We start from the raw sequence: 18,790 nt of genomic DNA, 5'->3' as shown, positions 1-18,790 counted from the left end.
TGTTTGTGTTCATATTAGTTTAGCATGTGTCCATGTCTGTGTCTGTATTAGTTTAGCTTCTGTCCGCATTTGTGTCCATATTAGGATAGCATCTGTCTATGTCCATATTAGAATAGCATCTACCAGTGTCTGCGTCCGTATTAGTTTAGGACCTGTGTTTGTGTCCGTATCAGTTGAGCATCTGTCCGTATTTGTACCTGTATTAGCTTAGCATTTGTATGTGTTTATGTTTGTACCTATCCATGTCCGCATTAGTTTAGCACCTATGTTTGTTCTCGTATTAGTTTAGCACCTGTCCATGTCTACATCCTTCTTTTTTTTTTTTTGAATACCCACATGTAATGCTGGTTGATTACAGAGTGCCAAATAGCTTGAACCCATACGTTGTTGTTTTGCAGGCGGCGTGGGAAATACCGGGTTCTAAGCCTTCCGCTGATTGGCCCAAGGACGGTGAAGTTCAGTACCGGGACTACGCGACGCGCTACCGTGAGGGCCTGGACCTCATCATCAAGGACATCACGGTCTCCGTTGCTCCCGGCGAGAAGGTGGCTGTCCATTTCAGACATTTTTCAATTTATTACTTTGCCCACATGTCATGTACACTTGCTGGCATCTGCCTGCCCTGTCCTATGCTTCTGCCATGCATTCTTATAAACAAAGACATAATAATAATAATAATGATAATAATCAGTTTATTTTAGGGATGGGCAAATAGCAAGTTTGAGGTTCGAAGCGAATAATGAGCGAATAGTGATTTGGTCAAATAACTTTGAATCGAATAGTATATGTCACATATTGTGAAGAAAAATTAGCGTTTTTGTCATGACCCAACTAACGGGCACAGTATTTTTAAGAATTGGAACTAGGCAAGTGTGAATGTCAATTTTTTGGTTCTAAGTGAAGTGGAAGCAACTTTGAATTGTAGCAAGAGTTATGTGGCAGCAGGGTGAAAGTTGTAACTAGTACAATATGTTAAATTTCAAAAATTACTATGCATAGCGCATATAAGCCCGTATAACACGCTTTTAAGCTTTAAAAAATAATTAATTGAGGTGACAGTAATAAGTATACAGTAGAACCTCGTTGATACGTTCCCGCTTAGTACGATTTCCCGGCTCCCACGCTCAAAATTGCGAAAATTAAAAATAACACAATACAGCTATGTGCAATACGTTCCGGTTAATACGTTCCCGGAAAATACGGTTATTTGGCAGCAACGTTCAGCACCGCGGAAAACTGCGGTCGTATGATACGTTTTGTAGTCAGAAACTCCCATTCAGGCGCGCAAAAAGGGCCCTCTCGTGTACTCGTGAAGCGTGAAGTGGCAGACAGCCGCCGCGCGACGACGGCGGCATTTCCGCAGTGCTTTTCCCCCCTCCGCACTTTCTCTGCTTTGCTCAATTGTCCCCTCCGCGTCTCTTCCGAATTGCTCGATCGTCCCCTCCGTGCCTTCTCCGAATTGCTCAATCGCCGCTCTCTGTCAACCACACTCCGACCCCAAGGCAGGCGGCGACACTGGCCGTCAAAATCTTCAAACGGCTTTAAAAAAAAAAGAAAAGTCTTTTCTGTTGCACGTGGCACGATTTTGCTGAGCATTGCAAATCCTTCATCCGTAGCACGGTACATAGATGCACACTCGTTCCACACACTTTTGTTCAGACCCCATGGCTACAGCAGCCGGGGGAACTAACAATACGGCCCAAAGAATGGAGGCTGTCACTCGTCCAGTTCGCCACGGTTCGGTACAAGACCTTGGAGGCTGTCACTCGTCCAGTCCGCCACGGTTCGGTACAAGACCTACGGAAACGCACATGCCGTCGGCGCATCGCCGCCGCTGCACAGCACACCGCGACACGTAACCACAGCAACGCCGCCATTGTGCCCAGTGAATATGGCTGACAATTTCCCCCACACTTTTCTCCCGGAGCGCGTTTTCGGGTCGCTCCGCCCATCGCGCGGCGCGTTCGTTTTTCTCTGGCTGGACAATTCTGCCCACCAGCGGGTCGTCAGAAGCTGCCAGAGAATTTTTTTTCTGGAGGATATCTGGGAGTTTTCTGGTGATCAGGCGAGATGATGCGCGCTCGCCGCCATCTTTGTGAGGACTCGATGGATCGCAATGCGGGCGCTTGGGGACTTCACCTTCGGTTGCCATTACGCAGGACGTTATCATTTAAAGCCTGTTCCGCCGTGCGAGATGGTGCGATTACGAGTGGCGGCGAACATACCAGCGCATGTCTCAAGTTAAGACAGCGCGCAAACTGATCAGCGCGAGTGTGCGACGTAGTATGCGATAGCCGCGAGCAGCTGTCGCTTTCGGGACGCTTATCACTTTCGCGAGATTTCGCAAATCGTGTTGTACCGCGATATTTACGTGCACTGCGCAGAGTTGAGCTTGTTAAGCGTTTAGCGGGGCGGCAAATCTCGCGAACGTACGTGATCGTATGCCAAATGCGTATGCTCAAGATTATAACTCCCGCTCTTCGGCAAACCTAGCCTCATATTTCCAAGCGGCAATGCAGAAAGAACCGACGCTCATGCGGCGCAAAGTTTCGTCTGCTGACATGGCGGTAGCGTTTCTACACGTTTACACTGCTTGTCCCAGAGTTCGATTTTGCAATATTTGGGTTGTCTCGGGATTTCAACACACGTGACCACGACGTTATTTCCAGTCAGGACCGGAACTAGCTGGCTGACCTCTGGCTGCCGGCGAGATGCCAGGTGTTCGAAAATCGAAGAGTCCCTCCATGTTTTTTGAGAAATAAATGTTTTTTGCCCATGCACCTCAATATGGGCTTGTCTGCCTCAATTTTTACTGAATTCGGATCGTACGTTTTCCCGGATCATACGTTTATTTTCCGCATTTTTTTCGGAAACGTATCAACGAGGTTCTACTGTATTTAACCTTGATGTGTGGCTTCATGGAAGTGCGGATTTTCCCCGGATGGGTGGTTTCATGGCATAGCACCCCCATACTGCAGTGAAACTATTTTACAAGGAGGTTATATGTGTTCAAATATACATACGTATGTTCATTCATTTCGAAGTCTTCAAAACTTCAAATCGTCTAAATTCGTGTCAAAGCGAATTCAAACACTCTAATATTTGTCCATCCCTAAAAAACGTATATTTACTACGCGTTTTACTTTCATGAAAACTGTACTAATCTCTTCCTCTCGCTCGCCCTCCACTCTAGGTTGGCATTGTGGGCCGGACTGGTGCGGGCAAGAGTTCGCTGATGCTGTCCCTCTTCCGCATCATCGAGCCCGCCCATGGCACTATCCTGATCGACGGTGTTGATGTCACCAAGATCGGCCTGCACGACCTCCGCTCCAAGCTGACCATCATACCACAGGCAAGAACACTTCCCTGATCTTAAGGGGGCAGACTCAGACATTTTTTTTTCTTTATTTCTCCATCAGTTTTTATGAATCTACACAGGTTCATGCAGCTTTTTCTGCTGATTTCAAATATGTGATTACTTTTCCTCAAATCATCTAGCCCCTGAGATAACTTTCTCCCCCTGTTGTTTGAGGCCTCGATAAAAATTAAAGTTTAATTAAAAGCAGAATTTAAGATATAGCAACATTCACTGATGACTAAAGATTGAAAGTATGCTAGCAGTTTTTTTTCTTCCTTAATTATTTTACAGCAGAATGAACTTTACATTCTGAAATGCACTTCACATCCTGTTACAACTTTGATGACTAATTAATAAAAAGGTTCGTGCTCAAAATTCTGCTCCCATACTTGGATGGAGTCTTAACATATTTACGTTTTCATCGCAAGAATTGTTCTACCTGCCCTAGTTGCCAAGTATATGGGCCTCAAAATTGAACAGTCATAAATTTACATTTTGGGAAAAGTGCAAAGAAGAAATAGCACACTGATTATTTTAAAAATAACAAGTAGAATGTGCATATTTTGCAATGCAGACACCAGGAATATAATCTGACTGCTGCTGAGTTTTGTAGTGGCCCTTATTTAGTGACATTTCGTGGTCAACAAGTTCCCATCACTCTAACTCTTTCAAGTCTTTTCGATAGAGCTGTGCGAATAGCAAAATTTTGAGTGCAAAGCAAATTCGAATAATAACATGTGAGTGCGAATCGAATCGAATATTTTTCGAATAGCTGTCAAATGTTTTTTTAATACTTTGAAGCAAAATTACACAAAAAAAGTTGCAGAGGATCCCTAAGCATATTCTTATGAGACAGCAACATGAAAGCGTTTCTTTTGGCTAGGTTGGTGAAGATAGTTTTCTGATCAAGAATGAGGCAATGCAGAGGCCGAATTGTATTTATTTACATGGTTTGGTGCAATCAATGTGGTGTCGACAACACTTTACATGCGAAAGGAAAAGACACTACAGTCGATCCCGGATATATCGAACTCGAAGGGGACCGCGAAATAGTTTGATATATCGATAATTCGAAATACGAAATATGCGTATTTAAGGCTTTAATTAAAGCACTGCAGGTCTCGACACAGTTTTTCGAAATCGTAAAAAAGCGCGAACATAACGATTCGCTCACATATGCCAAAGAACAAGGCAAGAACTTCTTTTGTAAGTTAGCGCACTTTATTTCGCATGCAAATAGTCCATAAACTTGTCTTGCTTCTTGCGCGCCGTGAATTTATTAAGTCATCGTCAATATCACTGAAGCTTTACAAATACCGTATTTACTCGATTCTACCGCGCCCTCGATTGTAACGCGCACCCGTTTTCCGCGACCAAAAAAAAATAAAGTAATACATCGATTGTAACGCGCACCCATTTTTCGTGAGAGAAAAGAACAAAATCCGTAGGAGTCAAACTTCACACATTCAGAAGAACAAGTACTTGGGTTTTAAAGAAGTAAAGTTTCAAAAAAGTGAAACACAAAGTCAAAAAGCGGGCTTTGCCGCTAAGACTGTCACAACTACGGCGGCGATACGAGTCGCGTAATGGATCGGTCCTCGTCGCTGTCGGACAACTCCTTGTCGCTGTCAACGCTCTTCGATTTCGGGAAACCGGCCCTGCTTTGGTCCACTGAAACCTTTCCGTGAAGCTTTGCTGTAAAAAATCTTCTGCTTCTGTTTGCGCCAGTCTCACACGCACGTTTCGGGAACTCCGAACGACCGCGATGCGGCCCGATTTCCGTCCGTCCCTGCACATGTAATAACTATTCTTTTAAATTCGGCATCGTGGTGCACTCGTCGAGTATTTGGAGTCGGCACTTGCATGCCGTCGATGCGAACGCAGAAGGGAAGACAATCTCCTCAGCACACGACGAGAAATGGCCAAGGCGCGTAGGAGGCGGCCATTTTGAAATGCCGATGGCAATATGATAACCGAGTTTCTTTTTTTTTTTCGGTACTTGATTCTAACGCGCATGCGATTTTTGGACTCGTTTTACCGGAAAAAAGGTGTGCGTTAGATTCGAGTAAATACGGTAAGTAAATTCAGCACCTTCGGCCACAACAGCGGTGATCGACGCTGAACGCTGATGCGAGCTCTGTAGCGCGGTAAAGGGTTTAGCAGTGGCAGCGGCGGCTGGTATCTTCAAACCGCACGGGTCCATTTCCGCAGCACCGGCAAGGTCAGCTATGACCTCGGCATTGATGCAATCAGAAACAGCTACATCGTTATCTGCACCGATAAAGTCACTCGCTGTGCTCCCGTCCGATACGGTGCCCGGAAACGCTAATAAGTCGCAATATTCACTGACTCACTGTACGCTGTAGTCGGCGGTCATGACGCGCCCAAAGTCGTCACCTGGCACCAAGGCCCGTGAGGAAACAGTGCACGACGGTGCTTTACTTCACGTTGTTCCAAGCACTGGTCATCATTTTTATCGCTACGAGCGGGACAATGTTTAGTTCGACTCCCGAATGACGATTTATCAAGAACGAAGCGAGAAGTACACATGCCGCAAGAGACAACGCTAACAACGCTGGCTGCACGAAGAAACATTTCTCCACCGTCGACATGTTGGCGATACCGATGGCACTTGTGGCTTTGTAGAAGGCAGCCGCTACTTTGGCGAGAAATGCGAAAAAAAGCGTAGCCTCTGAGATCTGCATTTTAAAACTGAAAACACTAGAAATACGTCACGAGGTTGTGGATCTCGAAGGCCATGCTTTGCGGGCCCGCATGCCATCGTGCGCGGACAAGGAAGGGAATGCAAACATTACAACAAGGCTGCCAAGTCACTTTGAAGTCTCATTTTGGTGCCCTCGGCAATCCGCCTCTTTGAAAAACACTAGCCCATGCGTTAAAACCTGCAGATCGCGCGTCAATATACCGGTGAACTGACAAGCGCTGCGCAACAAACTAGAGCAACGCAATTTCGTCACTTGCGCGTGACGAGGGACTGGAACTTATAAGAATGCGGCCGAAAAATGATCAATATTTGTTAGGAAAAATGCACTTTCTGGGCTTCGGCGCGGAGCAGCGTTCGATATAGCGGATGTTTCGCTGTGCGGGAGTTCGATATACATGCACACCAGCCCCATACTTTTGCATGGGAAATTCAAGGGGATTTCTCAACTGTTCAATATAGCAAATAATTTGATATATCCGAGTTCGATATATCCGGGATCGATTGTATTTCCTCAACCTCTTCCCTTCTTTCGACTCCTGTGGAGGCCCAACTCATGTGGCGGACAGGGGCGCGCTCTCTTCGAGTCTGGAGTCCCTAATCTGCCCCATAGACGTCAATGTACAGTAGAACCTCGTTGATACGTTCCCGCCTTGTACGATTTCCCGGCTCTTACGCTCGAAATCGTGAAAGTTAAAAATAACCCAATACAGCTGTGTGTAATACGTTCCGGTTAATACGTTCCCGGAAAATACGATATTCGGCAGCAACATTCAGCACCGCGGAAAACTGCAGTCGTATGATACGTTTTGTACTCAGAAGCTCTCATTCAGGTGTGCAAAAAGGGCCCTCTCATGTACTTGTGAAGCGCGAAGTGGCAGACACCCGCCGTGCGGCGACGGCGGCTTCTCCGCAGTGCCTTTCCACCCCTCCGCGCTTTCTCTGCTTTGCTCAATTGTCCCCGATCGCCGCACTCTCTCAACCACACACCGACCCGAAGGCAGGCGGCAACGCTGGCCGTCAAAATCGTCAAACAGCTTTAAAAAAAGTTTTTCTGTACCACTTGGCACAATTTCGCTGAGCATTGCAAATCCTTCATCCGTAGCATGCTGCATAGGTGCACACTCGTTCCACACACTTCTGTTCAGACCCCGTGGCTACAACAACAGCCGGGGGAACTACCAATGCGGCCTAAAGAATGGAGGCTGTCGCTCCTCCAGTCAGCCACAATTCGGTACAAGACCTACGGAGATGCACATGCCGCCGCCGCTGCACAACACGTCGCGACACATAACCATAGCAACGCCGCCATTGTGCCCAGTGAATATGGCCGATAATTTCTCCCACACTTTTCTCCCGGACTGCATTCGTTTTTGGGTTGCCCCGAACGGCGCAATTCCAGTTGGCATTCGTTTTCGGGTCGGCAGAAGCTGCCAGAAAAAATTTGATTCTGGTTATCAGATGCCAAAATGAGATGATGCGCACTCGCCGCCATCTTTGTGAGGACTCGACGGATCGCAATGTGGGTGCTTGGGGACTTCACCTTCGGTTGCCATTACGCCGGGCGTTATCTTCTAAAGCCAGTTCCGCCGTGCGAGATGATGCGATTACGAGTGGCGGCAAACTATATCAACGCATGTCTTATTCAAGTTAAGACAGAACGCAAACTGATCAGCGCGAGTGTGCGACGTAGTATGCGATAGCCACGAACAGCTGTCGCTTTCGGGGACGCTTATCACTTTCGCGAGATTTCGCATATCGTGTTGTACCGCGATTGTTACGTGCACTGCGAAGAGTTGAGCTTGTTAAGCCTTTAGCGGGGCGGCAGTTTTCTTCATGGACGGGGCGAGTCGCGCGTGATATTGCGAACGTACATGATCGCATCCCAAATGCGTATAGTTGAAAATATCACTTCCGCTCTTCGGCAAACCTAGCCCCATATTTCTAAGCGGCAATGCAGAAAGAGCCGACGCTCATGCGGCGCAAAGTTTCGTCTGCCAACATGGCGGTAGCGTTTCTTTATGTTTACGCTGGTTGTCCCTGAGTTCGATTTTCAACACACATGACCACGACGTTATTTCCGGTCAGGACCGGAAGTAGCTGGCTGACCTCTGGCTGCCAGCGAGATGTCAGGAGTTCGAAAATCGAAGAGTCCCTCCATGTTTTTTGAGAAATAGATGTCTTTGCCCTTGCACCTCAATATGGGCTTGTCAGCCTCAATTTTTACTGGATTCAGATTGTACATTTTCCCGGATCGTACGTTTATTTTCCGCGTTTTTTGCGGAAACGTATCAACGAGGTTCTACTGTATGAGAACATCTGAAATTTAGGATGCTGAAACTCTTCGGCGTCCGATTTTTCAGACTTTCTGCCCGAATTTCAGGTCTGAAACGGCGTTAATTAAAGCCCCCACCTCTGTCGTGTCTCTTGATAATCTCGTAGGGTTCAAACCAGTGCTTTCCTGAGTCAGTCTGTTTGCGGCCGCAAAAGAGTCTGAAAGGCAGTTTTGCCGCAATGCGAGAGTGTGATGGGGTGAAGCATATCGAAAATCTGAAAGGGCCACTGTCATGGCGCAGTGCAGCGATGTCTTTACGGATAAGCACTGGAAATGCATGGAGGCGTGATGGTAGCAGGTGGCAAATGTGCCCAACCCTTATCATAAGCATCTTCGGCTAACTGCTCAGTAGTGCATGCGGCCTAGCGCAATGGTATGCGTATAACTCGAATGCGCCGTGCCGCCGTTTACGCTGCCTCTTTGCGCGAGACCACTAAGTGCGCCGCACAGACGCGTTGCCTTCACGAACAAAAGCAGCTCGCCATCGCCGCGCCTGTGTGAAATTGGGAACAGAGTGGCCATGTCATAAATAGGCCTATCCGAACGAACGCTAGCTATCATGGCAAACGCAAGTGCCCCGGCAGTGACTGCGTCAGCTTGGTTGGCTATTTGCTGCACACTAGGAACGATCGGCTTCATGTGGCAGCAAATGCTGCATATCGGCGGAGATTCGGCGATACACGCATCGGGGAAAGCCGGACGAGTCGTCCGCTCTTCTGCAAAAGTCTTTGTGTTCCGCATCATCGTTTTCAAATGCTCCATGCGTGAGAGCCGTAATCTATTCTGCGCTTTGCTAGTATCACCGGCGCTCATGACGAGACACTAATTTGGAATTCGCGGTTGGAACGTTGTTAAGTGGGGTTCGCGGCAGGCACCGAATGTATTCATGAGAGCCTGGGCGCGTACCAGAATACCTGATAAGTGCACTGGGAGGCATTAAAACTATTTCGGACGTGGCTGCGGCGATTTGATGCTTGAGTGTAATAAAAAAGCATGAATTCATTTTTTCGGACAGCCCGATTTTTCGGACGATATCGCGGTGCCTAGAGAGTCTGAAAAATCGGATGTTGGCTGTGTTTATCTTCCGGAAATTCGAATAGTCAAATTCCGGTGCGAATCGAATCGAATAGCAAAGACTATTCGAAAAATATTCGAAAGTTCGAATATTCCACCTACTTTTCGATAAACTGAGTTAGCCAAGACTCACTAGCTTTTATGCTACGCAGTTTTCAGAATGTGTTAGATTTTTATGAACTTTAATTGCCACTTTATGCATTTTGTGTGAGACAAATGTGGCCGTCTTGTAACATGTAGTTAAGAAATTTTCCTTCTCAGTGTAGAAGAATGGTTTAATAGTAGTTTCAACGACTACATTTTCACCGGATGTCTTCTTTCTCGCTGCCACAGGATCCAGTGTTGTTCTCCGGCACCGTGCGCACCAACCTGGACCCGTTCAAGTCCAAGAGCGACGAGGACATCTGGGCAGCCCTGGAGCTGTCGCACCTGAAGAACTTCATCTCGGGCCTCGACCGGGGACTCGAGCACGAGGTGCAGGAGGGCGGCGAGAACCTCAGGTCAGTTTTCATGCTCTGTTCCATCAGTCTGCCTTGTGCCACAGTTTTAAATTCGGAGCATTTATTTAGTTGGGTGTTTGGTCTGCTAGCGAAAAATACCCTAGCACACAAAACCGACATTCACTGCCTGGATGAATTGAGGACAAGAGCTGAATGCATCCATCTACTTCGATTTAAGTGCACAATATGTGAACTCTGATTGCGATCACGACCTGAGCCCACAGATTGCACGTCACGGGACCGTACGTCACCTGTTCCCAGCCACGCTCCTTCGATCTGCACGAACAATTCATGAAATGATTGATACCAAAATCACAGCTGGGATCTTTGACAAGAGAGATTGAAATCCTCCCCTGTCAGATGAATTCTGCCCTGTTGTGTGAACGTTGTGTGAATCAAGTCACACATCACGTGACTGATTTGTCCGCGATCACGTCAGACGTGTGAACACAGCTTTACCGGCGCACCGACATCCACTCAAAGTGCTCTTGAAATTTGCGCAGTGTGGGCCAGCGTCAATTGCTGTGTCTGGCGCGGGCGCTCCTGCGAAAGTCCAAGGTGCTCGTGCTGGATGAGGCGACGGCCGCCGTGGACATGGAGACAGACTCGCTCATCCAGCAGACCATCCGGCGCGAGTTTGCCGGCTCCACCATCCTCACCATCGCCCACCGGCTGAACACCATCCTTGACTACGACAGGTTGGTGTCGTGTTGTAACACTCGTCCGCCGTGAAAGTATGAAAGAATGGGAATTTTTTTAGGGGCTCGTTTCATTGTTAGTCACAACCAATGAAACCAACAGACAGTTAAGCTAAGGAAAGCATGGAAGACATTATTTGTTGTTGCTTTAACTGTAGTGTAATGATTTTAACCTAAATTGAAAGGAATTAAAGTGGACGAAAAATCACTGTTTCTGTCTTTGGGATCTGAACCCACAACCTTCAAATTATGCGTCTGATGCTCTACCAGTTGAGCTACGACGGAGGGCGCTACCTTGTCCACTTTGTAGAGTACAGTTAAACCTCATTATAACAAAGTCGCATTTGACACGAAAATAACTCCGTTATATCCGAAAATTCTTTATAAACGTATATTCGAACCACTGTGTGTATTACCAAGGCTATTCTTCATTTACTTCGTTATAACCGATAATTCGTTATATCCGTGTTCATTATGTGGAGGTTTGAGTGAATCCCTGGGAGTGTTAGCCTGCTAACACTCCCAGGGATTCCGATTCTCTTGCACAGATGAATGGCAGGCACACTGCAGTTCCGGGGGTTGAGCTTGTATTTATTTGTTAGGTTGTAACAGACTATAGATTTAGGTGCACACCAAAGAACCCCAGGTAGTCATAATTAATGTGGAATACCCCGCTACAGATTGCCTCATAATCATATCGTAGTTTCGAGACTTAAAACCACAGAATTTTGTTTTTTGGTACCATCCTTTGAAAGTTCTTTGCTGTGCAATTTCACCTTTATGTAACACACGGATATAATGAATCATTAGTCATAAACAAGGTCATAATGACTAATTTGTCATCTTCCATCGCTACACTGTGTTTGCTTTGAATTTTTAATGAAAAGATACTGCATACTTCATTGTAATGTCTGCTGTTTGCCAGTTTTATATGGGACAGTCTGATTTGTAAGTGATTGATTGTTCAGAATCATAAGTTGATGGATCGGAGCGGTGAAATTGCCACAGCCATAAGTCTTCTTCTGGGGAGTGCAAGGCACAGCTCATGTCTCAAAGTGCTGTTGGCTGGTTAACTATCTTAAAACCCGCATTCTAATACAGTATAGATCGCTTATAACGTAAGTCGCCGGAGTCGCGAATATCCGCACTATAAGCGGTACCGCACTATAACCAAAACAACCTTCTCCAAAGGCTGCACTTGCGCAAAACGTGTTGAGCATGTAGCCTCGTGTGTCCGATAATCGACATATGCGATTTGGGGCGCTTACAACCACTTAAATCTCCGAATGTTCAAAAATTAACCGCCAAACCCGCATTGCCAACGAAATGAACACGGGGGAAAAAAAGCAAACAAAACAAAGTGCCATCGCGGAAATTCCCCGACTATGTTTCAGGCCACCTCGAGGAATGCGCATTACACAGAAACCATGTCGAATCGCGACCGAAATTTTACGTGCTGAGCGGTACCGATCGTTCTATTTCACGGGCGCGCACGCGATGTCCAAGACATTGCAATCGAATCCGGAACCACCATTCGAGAGTTGCATGTGCCGACCATGCCCTAGTTTTCATTAACGATATGATTCCCTTCCCTTCAAGTGCAGCCATCGCAAAAAGTTTCGTTGATTCCGCACCAAACCGCAACTTTTATCGCCCGTGACCGCTACCGAAAAGCAACCAACGCTGATTAGGCCTAGCCGGCGGTTCAGCATATTGTCGCGGGAAGTTTGTCCAAGACAACATGAAGATCGGACGTCGAAAAGATCGCAATCAAGTACTAACCCAAGAACAGCGCGCGTGATACGAAGTTTTGTGTTCGCGGCCGGGAGATCAACGGCGACAAAAGCCCGCCAAGCTCGTTTAAGTCCGCGCACTGGCAGAAAAGGCGAAAGCTCGCGTCATGAAGCCGCAAAACTTTTCAATTCGCGGACGAGGTAGCAAACGCGATATCTGTAGCAAGTGTGATAACGACGGCGCTTTTCCCGACAGGAAACTTACTTTAAAGCGCACTTGATGAGGACGCGATCGTACGTTCCACGCGGAACGCACTGCCGGCAAGCGGCCGCGGAGCCTTGCCTGCCTTGCCGCCGCCGGTGCAAAGGCTACTCCGTCGCCTAGGCAACCACCATCCTTCCCCACTCGGCGAGCCCGCACAGCGCTGCCGCGGTCTTTTTCCTCCCTCCGCCCCTCGTTCGTTTACTGTGCGTGCCCTCGCCCTTCGTAACGACCTCGTCGCTCCCTCCCCAGCGGCGTACCTCCTTTGAGAACCGCACTTGCTACCGCGTTTGTCAGAAATATTTTCCCGCAACCGCATTATAAACGGTATTTCATCTTGGGGCACTGCACAGTAAGCGGTATGCGTATACATGCGGTTCTATGGGAGGGTAAACAGGAGTCGAAAAAGACTGCATTATAACCGGTCCTGCACTATATGCGGTTACGTTATAAGTGGTCTGCACTGTATATGCTATCTGACGCTTCTTATGGCTCTTACGTATGCAGCCACATTGGCATGGTATCTCTGCAAAAAAAAAAAATAATAATGATTAATGCTTTCCACCAGCCAGTACCTGCTTAGAAAAATGTATTGTGTCTGGCATTGTGCTTATTGAAGTGCTCTTGAACAAGAGTGCTGCATGTCTCGATTTCGCATCTCCAGTGAATTAGTCACATATGCTAATCTTTTCATTGAGGCACTACCATTGCTTTATTACAGCACTGTCACAAATGTTATCCTAGGTTAGGCACCCAACATTGTACTTAAATGAATCAGTTTAAGACCATGGTACAGTGGTGCAGTTTGTAGCTGTATTTAAATTTTTCTTTATTTTTTTAACACATGGTTAACCAGATTCTTTTCAGTTAATTTCAATATGCGTACTTTAAAATCTCGGAGCTGTCGCGTCTGCCCTCAATCAGTCAATCAACATGCCCAACTCTGTCCTTAATGAACCAATTTAAGATCATGGTTCATTGGTGCAGTTTTTAGGTATTGAGCATCCAGCACTGTACCTAAAGACTCAGTTTGAGATCATGGTACAATGGTGTAGCTTGTACGTGCGTTGAACATTGTTGAACATGTTTAACATTCATGTCATAGTTGGCCAGATTCCTTTGCAGTTCATTTCCATGTGCTTACTTTAAGATCTCCGAGCTGTCGCGTCTGTCCTCAACTCAATTAATCAATCAATCAATTGATGCGCAGGATCCTTGTGCTGGAGCAAGGTCGGGTGGCCGAGTTCGACACACCGGCGAACCTGCTGGCCGCCGAGAACTCCATCTTTCACGGCATGGCCAAGGACGCAGGGCTGGCCTGATCGACGATGCACAATTAGCCTATGTTATAATTATTATTATTGTTATTATAATGATGCACATCGTTCACCACCACCACCCTCCTTAGGACCCTACCTCCTTCCTTCCACGGTCACTGCACACCCTTGATCATTTCCCTCATCTCACCGGCCATACTGTCGGCACTTCAAGCGTGCCTTAGATGGCAGCGGCTACCTCACAATGGAGTCGTGCCAATTTACCTTATCAACTTTTTAAAAATCTGCGCCCAAGTTCCTTTTAGCGCCCTCGTGCACTTTGTCGCTTCAAAGCAGCTTATTTTTCGCGCCGCCAGCAAGCTACGAGCTTTTCATGTCAGGATTGCGCAGCGTGAAAATTTTCTGTTCGTCTTCTTTTAATCCCCCTACTCCTCTCTTCTAAAGTACCGTGTCTTCAGGGTTCTAGTGGAAGTGGCGAAAAGGCGGGGTTCGTGCCGTTTTGCACGTTGAAGCCCACACGATGCGTCCACGTTGTGTGTTTCGGGAAGGTTCGCGGCCCGCGGAATTGCTGAAATCCGTCGCGAACGCTTTCCCGGGCAGGTTCAGGGTAGTGTCTTAGGAATCTCGGAGGAGGGCAAGAGAATAGGAGAATGTCACCATTTTTCAACGAACATGTCGTTTGTAAATAGCGGCCGATTCATATCACGCCCTGGAGCTTCGCCGCTTATTGAAGTTCGTTCAGAACACTCGTTGCGTAAGCGACGGGGTTTCTTGGGAATCTCTGGGGAAGAGGGCTCGTTCTTAAAGGCCTTTGTAACGGACTCTTTTTTTTGTCACAGAATAAAAAAAAACAATTTAGTCATTCATGAGAAAGTGGTGTTAGTGCGTGCTGGTCTTGAAGGCGATAAAGCGTCTCATTCTTAACGTTCTTGGAAACTGTGCCACTTATCATAATTACACTTGCAAAAGCCTTCATGCATTTTTTTCATTTGTTTGATTAATTGTCTGATATTCTGATTTCCTGCCGTGTAACATCCAGGCTCCAAGGGCCAGCGTTTGATGCAAGTGCCTGAAGCGTTGTGTAGTCGCCGTCCGACTCCTTGTCGGTAATGTCAGAATCCGAGCGTGAAGCATTTGCAGCATCAAATGTGCCGTATCGATGTTTTTCTGCGTTTAACGTCACTGCTTTAGACGGCAGGTCAGTTTGACCCAGCTGACCCAGAATTTGTGAACCTTGCTCAATTGCAAAAGAGTACAAGGCATTGCCCACGAGGGCTATCTATTGGCATTGAAGTGAACTTGCCGTAAAAATTTTCAGAGGCAAAACTTCGTAAGTGATCAACTGGTTACTTAGCATTTCACAAATTCTCGTCAGTGCTTCTTTAACCTGATCTAACTTAAGCACTAGTTATTCGCAAGGCTTGGCTCAAGTGATTCAAACCGTTCGAAGTGTCACTTACGAGTGCCACCTATTGTAGTTGGCATGAACTCACCATGAAAGTTACGGCGTTTAAAGCCGTGCTCTGTTGGCTGAAGGGTTAGTTGTTGCTGCATAATACCGTCTCACAGTGTTAGTGCCGCACATTTATAGATGGCGTGATTTGCTTAGGTGTTCTTAATATTTTACGAGCTGTTAAGAATACCATTTGAAGGATACCTATAAGGCATTTAGGATCTTGTGCCATTATTTGCTAATTGAAAAAAGCTAAGGGGGGATGGGCACTCTGATGTCATTAGTAAGTTTTACTATTGCGTATGTAACGGTGTTGCTTTCATAAGAATGCTGCGTTTCGCTTACTGCGTAGGAGCAGCAGTTCTGCACACACTTTCTTTGCAAAATGTGGAGTTACGTATGCTGTTACAGATGCCACGTATGCAGTAATGAAGCCCTCTATTGACATGGCATAAGACAGCATCGTTATTAGTCATTTCAGAGCTAGCTACTGCTGCTTGTTCAGTCTATTTGGGCATTGACTCCTCGTTGTACATCGCGAGGACTTCGTAAACGCGAAAAGTGAGAAACGTTTCTTTGTCCTGGCGTTTCATCTTGGTATATGTTTCACGATGAGGATTCGAAGGTGTGTTGCGTTAGCTGCCTCTGTTAACTTTTTTCGCGAAATGTCCCGTCACTCCAATAGTTTATGGTGTCACAGTTGTCATGTGGGGGCGTCTGCGTAATCGACTGCCGTACATCAAGCCATTTATTGTGTCCATTCCTTTTCTTTTCTCTCGTAACACACTACCACATGCGAACAAACAAAAGTCTTCAACTTGTTTGATAGTAGCTGCCACATGTTTTCATTTTTTGGTATACCTCATTGTACTTTTCACGTTATGCAGCTGTATATGTGTTCACTACTGTTGGTATTTGAATAGGCTTTAAAAAATTTTACTGTGCACCTTTGCAAATGATATGTACACATGTTTGTCTTTTTTTTTTCTGTATGTTAACTTTTTGCAGCATCAGCTATCGAAAAATTTAATGTGCATCTTACAAGAAGTGCATATTGTCACGTGGCTGTGACAACACAGTTTTTGTAGGTTTTCGTGGGTGGTAACATTTGTTGAGTGAAACCCGATCACAACAAAATAAAGAATAGGGGTGCATGGCGATTCGGTATACTGATGCTGCTGTTCTGTAAAGAACGGGTTATTTTTTAATGTGGCTTGAGAGCTCTATCAGCTTTTAACTAGTGATTTGAAAACTTTAAAGCGCGTTAACATAGTGAAAAAAAATTGTTTGCTATGTGGGACACTGCTTACAGGACTCACGAGTGCTTAGAGATATGTGTTAGAAAGTTTATATTCATATTGAAATGATGCTTTGGTGTTTGTGCTGAAAGCTTGCGCGCAACTGCACTTGTCTGCACCACTTTTGTGAATGTTTGTACAGTTGAAGACATTGCTTCTTTGTCGACACTTAGTCCACTTGCAGTAATAAGAAGCATTGTAGCGCAGTGACTTTGTGCGCAAGATGTCTCCGACCATCAAACTTTTCAGTTTGGACTGGAAATGGGAAGCTTGTAAAACAATAACTGAATATACTTTATAGAGGATGTCATTTGTTAAACTATGAGCACCTCTAGCATTATCAAAGAGAAGAAAAACAAATGAAGCCTTTTGGATGGCACCAAAAAGTGCTTTCACGCCCGGTGTGTATTTATGCGAGCAATACAACGTTACTAGGCCACATAGTACACAGGGTGTTTCAACTAACTTGCACCTAGTATTACAAGCAAACATATGAGCTATGTGTGTCGAATTGGCCCAGTATTGTTCTGAGCCACACTAGCCAGCACGTCGGGATATATTTTCAATTCGCCAAGCTGAGTAATTAACAGATTGCTTAATTAACTTTTTAAATTAGTAACTATAGCGAAAAAATATTTAATGCGAAAGCTGTTGCACTTGTTCTAAAGCATCAGAATATTTTATGTGCTTAGATAACTGCCGATGTAATAAGCTGGGTAATTAACAAAGAGTGCTTAACCTTTAAAATAGTAACTCTTAACGAAAAATGTTCATGAAGAAAAGTTGTAACATTTGTTCAGCAACTTCGGATTATGTAACATATGTTAAGACAACTGCCCTGTTTTATCTTTTTCCAACTTTTCTTTAAAGCGTGTGAAATTAAAAAGTATACTTGGCGCAAGTTAACTGAAATACCCTGTATACGATCTGCTGATTGCGTAAGACGGGAGTGCGTTTTATGTATCAAGTCTGCCGATGTCGATGGTGCATTTCAACAGAAGACGGAGGCGAGGTGAGCCTTTGTAATTCGGCACGACAAGTGCTGGGAAGCAAGCTGTAACTACGCTTGTCGCACGCCTTGCAAACGTGGCAATACAACAACGCGCGTCAACTCCGCGTCTGTATACGTCTTTTGAAGTGACTTGTACTTGCGCGTCTGAGGAATTGCAACTTTCCGGCCACGAGTATTTCGAGTATTTGTAACTGCCGCCAAAGGACCCTTTTTTTGTAGGCAGCGCGAGGGCATTGCGAATGCATCTTTTTGTCTTTTTGCAATCGCTCGGATATACATGTATAAATATTGTGAAATATTTAATAACCATTTTTTCACAAGTACGTGTGCTAGTAAAAAAAAAAAAAAAAGAGGGCTGCTTGTGACAGAGCCAGTGTGATATCTCTTTGTCGCGTACTTTGTACTATAGTTTTTAGGACGTTTGTACTTTATTGTATTCGGGTTGCAGACTGGAGTCTTGCTGCTCGATGCGCCATGCGGGCAGGTGGAGGCGCGGATGGCCCCTTTCTTCTGTCATTTTTTTTATGACACTTGAAATAAAATGACATTTTCACGATGTTTGGCTGAAGTGTCGTGCTTATGTTTTGAGCGTTCACACTTGCAAAGCAACGTTGTCGACCATGCCGCCTACAGCGTTTCAAGGCATTTCTGCTGGACTTGCCTCTGTTTACCACGATCTGATGTGCCAGATGTCAATTCTAACACGAAGCAAGCAGTTGCACACTCAGATCTTATTATAATGAAGTCTCATCTGATATAAGAATACAGTCTGATCTGCATATATGGAACCTTCATATAACGAATTATTGTGTATATCAAACAGTTGTGAAGTCCTCTCGAATATATTTTCGATATATGACATATTTTATACATCAAATTACCTATATGTATAACTCTTGTGATCCCCTTCAGATGATATATATCCAGATTTGACTGTAGCTTAGTTTTATACAAACATTTGTAGTAAGTGCATATTCCTAACTATTAATTGCCAGGCTGCTACCTTTGTTATAACTGAATTATATATATCGGGCTTCAGTATACGGAGGTCTGACTAAATAAAAAGAC

The 18,790-nt window shown here is 45.6% G+C and overlaps 1 protein-coding gene across 1 annotated transcript in view; it reads left to right on the top strand.

Annotated features, from left to right (window-relative positions):
- Positions 1–14,790, top strand: part of LOC119401691 (multidrug resistance-associated protein 1) — a 73,088-nt gene extending 58,298 nt beyond the window's left edge. The window contains exons 24-28 of the mRNA XM_037668612.2: positions 399–545; positions 3,194–3,352; positions 9,823–9,989; positions 10,493–10,687; positions 13,893–14,790. Of these exons, the coding sequence (XP_037524540.1) occupies positions 399–545; positions 3,194–3,352; positions 9,823–9,989; positions 10,493–10,687; positions 13,893–14,004 (780 nt within the window). The 3' untranslated portion in view covers positions 14,005–14,790. The remainder of the gene's footprint in view (positions 1–398; positions 546–3,193; positions 3,353–9,822; positions 9,990–10,492; positions 10,688–13,892) is intronic.
- Positions 14,791–18,790: the final 4,000 nt, after the last annotated feature.

This window comes from Rhipicephalus sanguineus, chromosome 8 (genome assembly GCF_013339695.2).
Source record: "Rhipicephalus sanguineus isolate Rsan-2018 chromosome 8, BIME_Rsan_1.4, whole genome shotgun sequence".
Classification (NCBI taxonomy): domain Eukaryota; kingdom Metazoa; phylum Arthropoda; class Arachnida; order Ixodida; family Ixodidae; genus Rhipicephalus; species Rhipicephalus sanguineus.
This window is presented reverse-complemented; position numbering and strand designations above follow the sequence as displayed.